Here is a 1,960-nt window from a genome sequence, read left to right on the forward strand (position 1 = left end):
AATAAGGTCCTTACTATGTAGAAAATGCCAAATTTAACAGCACCATCTGCTCCACTGTTTGTATTCTGCTACATGTGCTGCAGACAGAGTTGTGATCAATGTAAATAGTCTCTGGGCGCTCTCTGCTGGATAAACGAAGTAGTTGCGTGGATTCCAAAAATGAGCCCAATCATATTTTTGGTTCCTTATCTTATAACATATTTCTTGATATAATATATCTGTTATATGCTGATATCAGTCTGGCTGTTGTCTGAATAAAGCTCAAGTTGATGATAATTGTCTGTCTTCAGATATGTTATACAAATGCACATATCAACAATTTGGTTTAGAGCAAACACATTCTTTATTAATGAATGCAGCTAGCAGAGAAAATGACTGTCATAATTTTTTTTTTCTCCAGTGAATGGTGAAACCGAAAGTTTGGTTCACACCTTCAGATCTTTCTAGATAAAGCTCAAATATGTACCATGTAGTACTATTCACTATGAAATGCATTTAAATACAAATGATTAGCAGATATGTTTTGGTTTTTCATTTAAACTTCAACTTATCACTGCAGAAAAAACAAGCATGGCACTCCTCTCACATTTCACATTTCTATTTGTACTATGACAGAGTGTGTACTACTGCTGGATTAAAAGATGAAATGAAATCTTTCAGGAAAGACTTGTTATTAGTGTGCTATTGAAAATAACTAGCTATAATGGGAGTGGTGTTTGATTGTTGACACAGGGCAGCTGCAATGTGGATTCAAGTCCGCACAATGGATGGGAAGGAAACCCATCGAGTGGATTCCCTGTCCAAACTCACCAAGGTGGACGAGCTGCGTCTCAAAATCATGGAGATCTTCAAGGTGGAACCAGAGAGACAGAGACTCTTCTACCGGGGCAAGCAGGTGAGCCAGCATGGTTGGTGTTAATAAATGACTTTATTACATTTTAGTGCAGTAGCTGAAATGATCTCAGTGATGGTTGTAGCTCAGTTGTCAGCGCTGCTTTAGCATTTAGTCACAGACAAAATGTAAAATGCTATGAATGATATCTACAATTTTTTTTTTTCCTGTTTATATCAGATGGAAGATGGCCATACTATATTTGATTACAACGTAGGCCTAAATGATATAGTGCAGCTGCTTGTTAGGCAGCAGTTGCCCCCTGTTGATGTCGTCAAGAGCAAGGACAAAGAGGCAGAGCTCTCAGACTCTGATTCTGGCTGCGGCTCAACCCAGAGCGAGTGTGACAAGAGTTCGACTCATGGCGAGACAGAAGGTCAGACGGCGGGAACCTCTGCACAGACAAACGCACCAGAACTCATCGACCCTGGATTTGGACTTTACAAGGTATGCGCTAAAGACTGTGGTCACATTGAATGTGATGTGTATTACTTCCTGTTTAAGCCAGCTGTGGTAGGGTGGCGATACAATGTAGAACTGCTACCACTGTCATGTTGATGTTTCTGGCTACAATCTTAAAAAAAAAAAAAGTGATAGGGATTAAGAAAAAACAAACTCAAAACACAATGCAAAGAGAAATTGGATAAGATAAATTGGGAATATGTAGCCCGAAAAAGTCGTGTAAGCAATGACTACTCCAGATGTTTGTTTAAAATACATAAAGCTCAACAACAGATACTAAAAAGACAATACAGAACAAACATGGCTAGAAATGCCTACATTAAAAAAACCCACACAGACCTGGACTAAACAATTTATATATAAAAAAAAAAAAAGACATGCAGGAAACATACCAAGGTTGCCACTATATTTCTTGCCATTGGCTCAGATAGTCTCAGGAACTGCCATTACCCCAAAGCTTTTCATCGGGAGGTTGTGATGGGCTGTGCCCAATAAGCTCTGTATGTCGCGTTCATGCCGTTATGTGGTGAGCTGTGCACATGTAGAAAACATGTTTATTTGAACTCTTAGTTCTCTTTATTTTTTGCAAAGTAATAGATTTTTTTT

General features: G+C 38.6%; 1 protein-coding gene across 1 annotated transcript in view; it reads left to right on the forward strand.

The window, feature by feature from the left end:
• The window catches only part of uhrf1 (ubiquitin-like with PHD and ring finger domains 1), a 12,701-nt gene that overhangs the window by 2,228 nt on the left and 8,513 nt on the right, over positions 1-1,960 (forward strand). Inside the window, exons 2-3 of the mRNA XM_005730283.2 lie at positions 733-895; positions 1,073-1,339. Coding sequence (XP_005730340.1) covers positions 743-895; positions 1,073-1,339 — 420 coding nt within the window. The 5' untranslated portion in view covers positions 733-742. The remainder of the gene's footprint in view (positions 1-732; positions 896-1,072; positions 1,340-1,960) is intronic.

This window comes from Pundamilia nyererei, unplaced genomic scaffold (genome assembly GCF_000239375.1).
Source record: "Pundamilia nyererei isolate P.nyererei 1_Seehausen unplaced genomic scaffold, PunNye1.0 scaffold00036, whole genome shotgun sequence".
Classification (NCBI taxonomy): Eukaryota; Metazoa; Chordata; class Actinopteri; order Cichliformes; family Cichlidae; genus Pundamilia; species Pundamilia nyererei.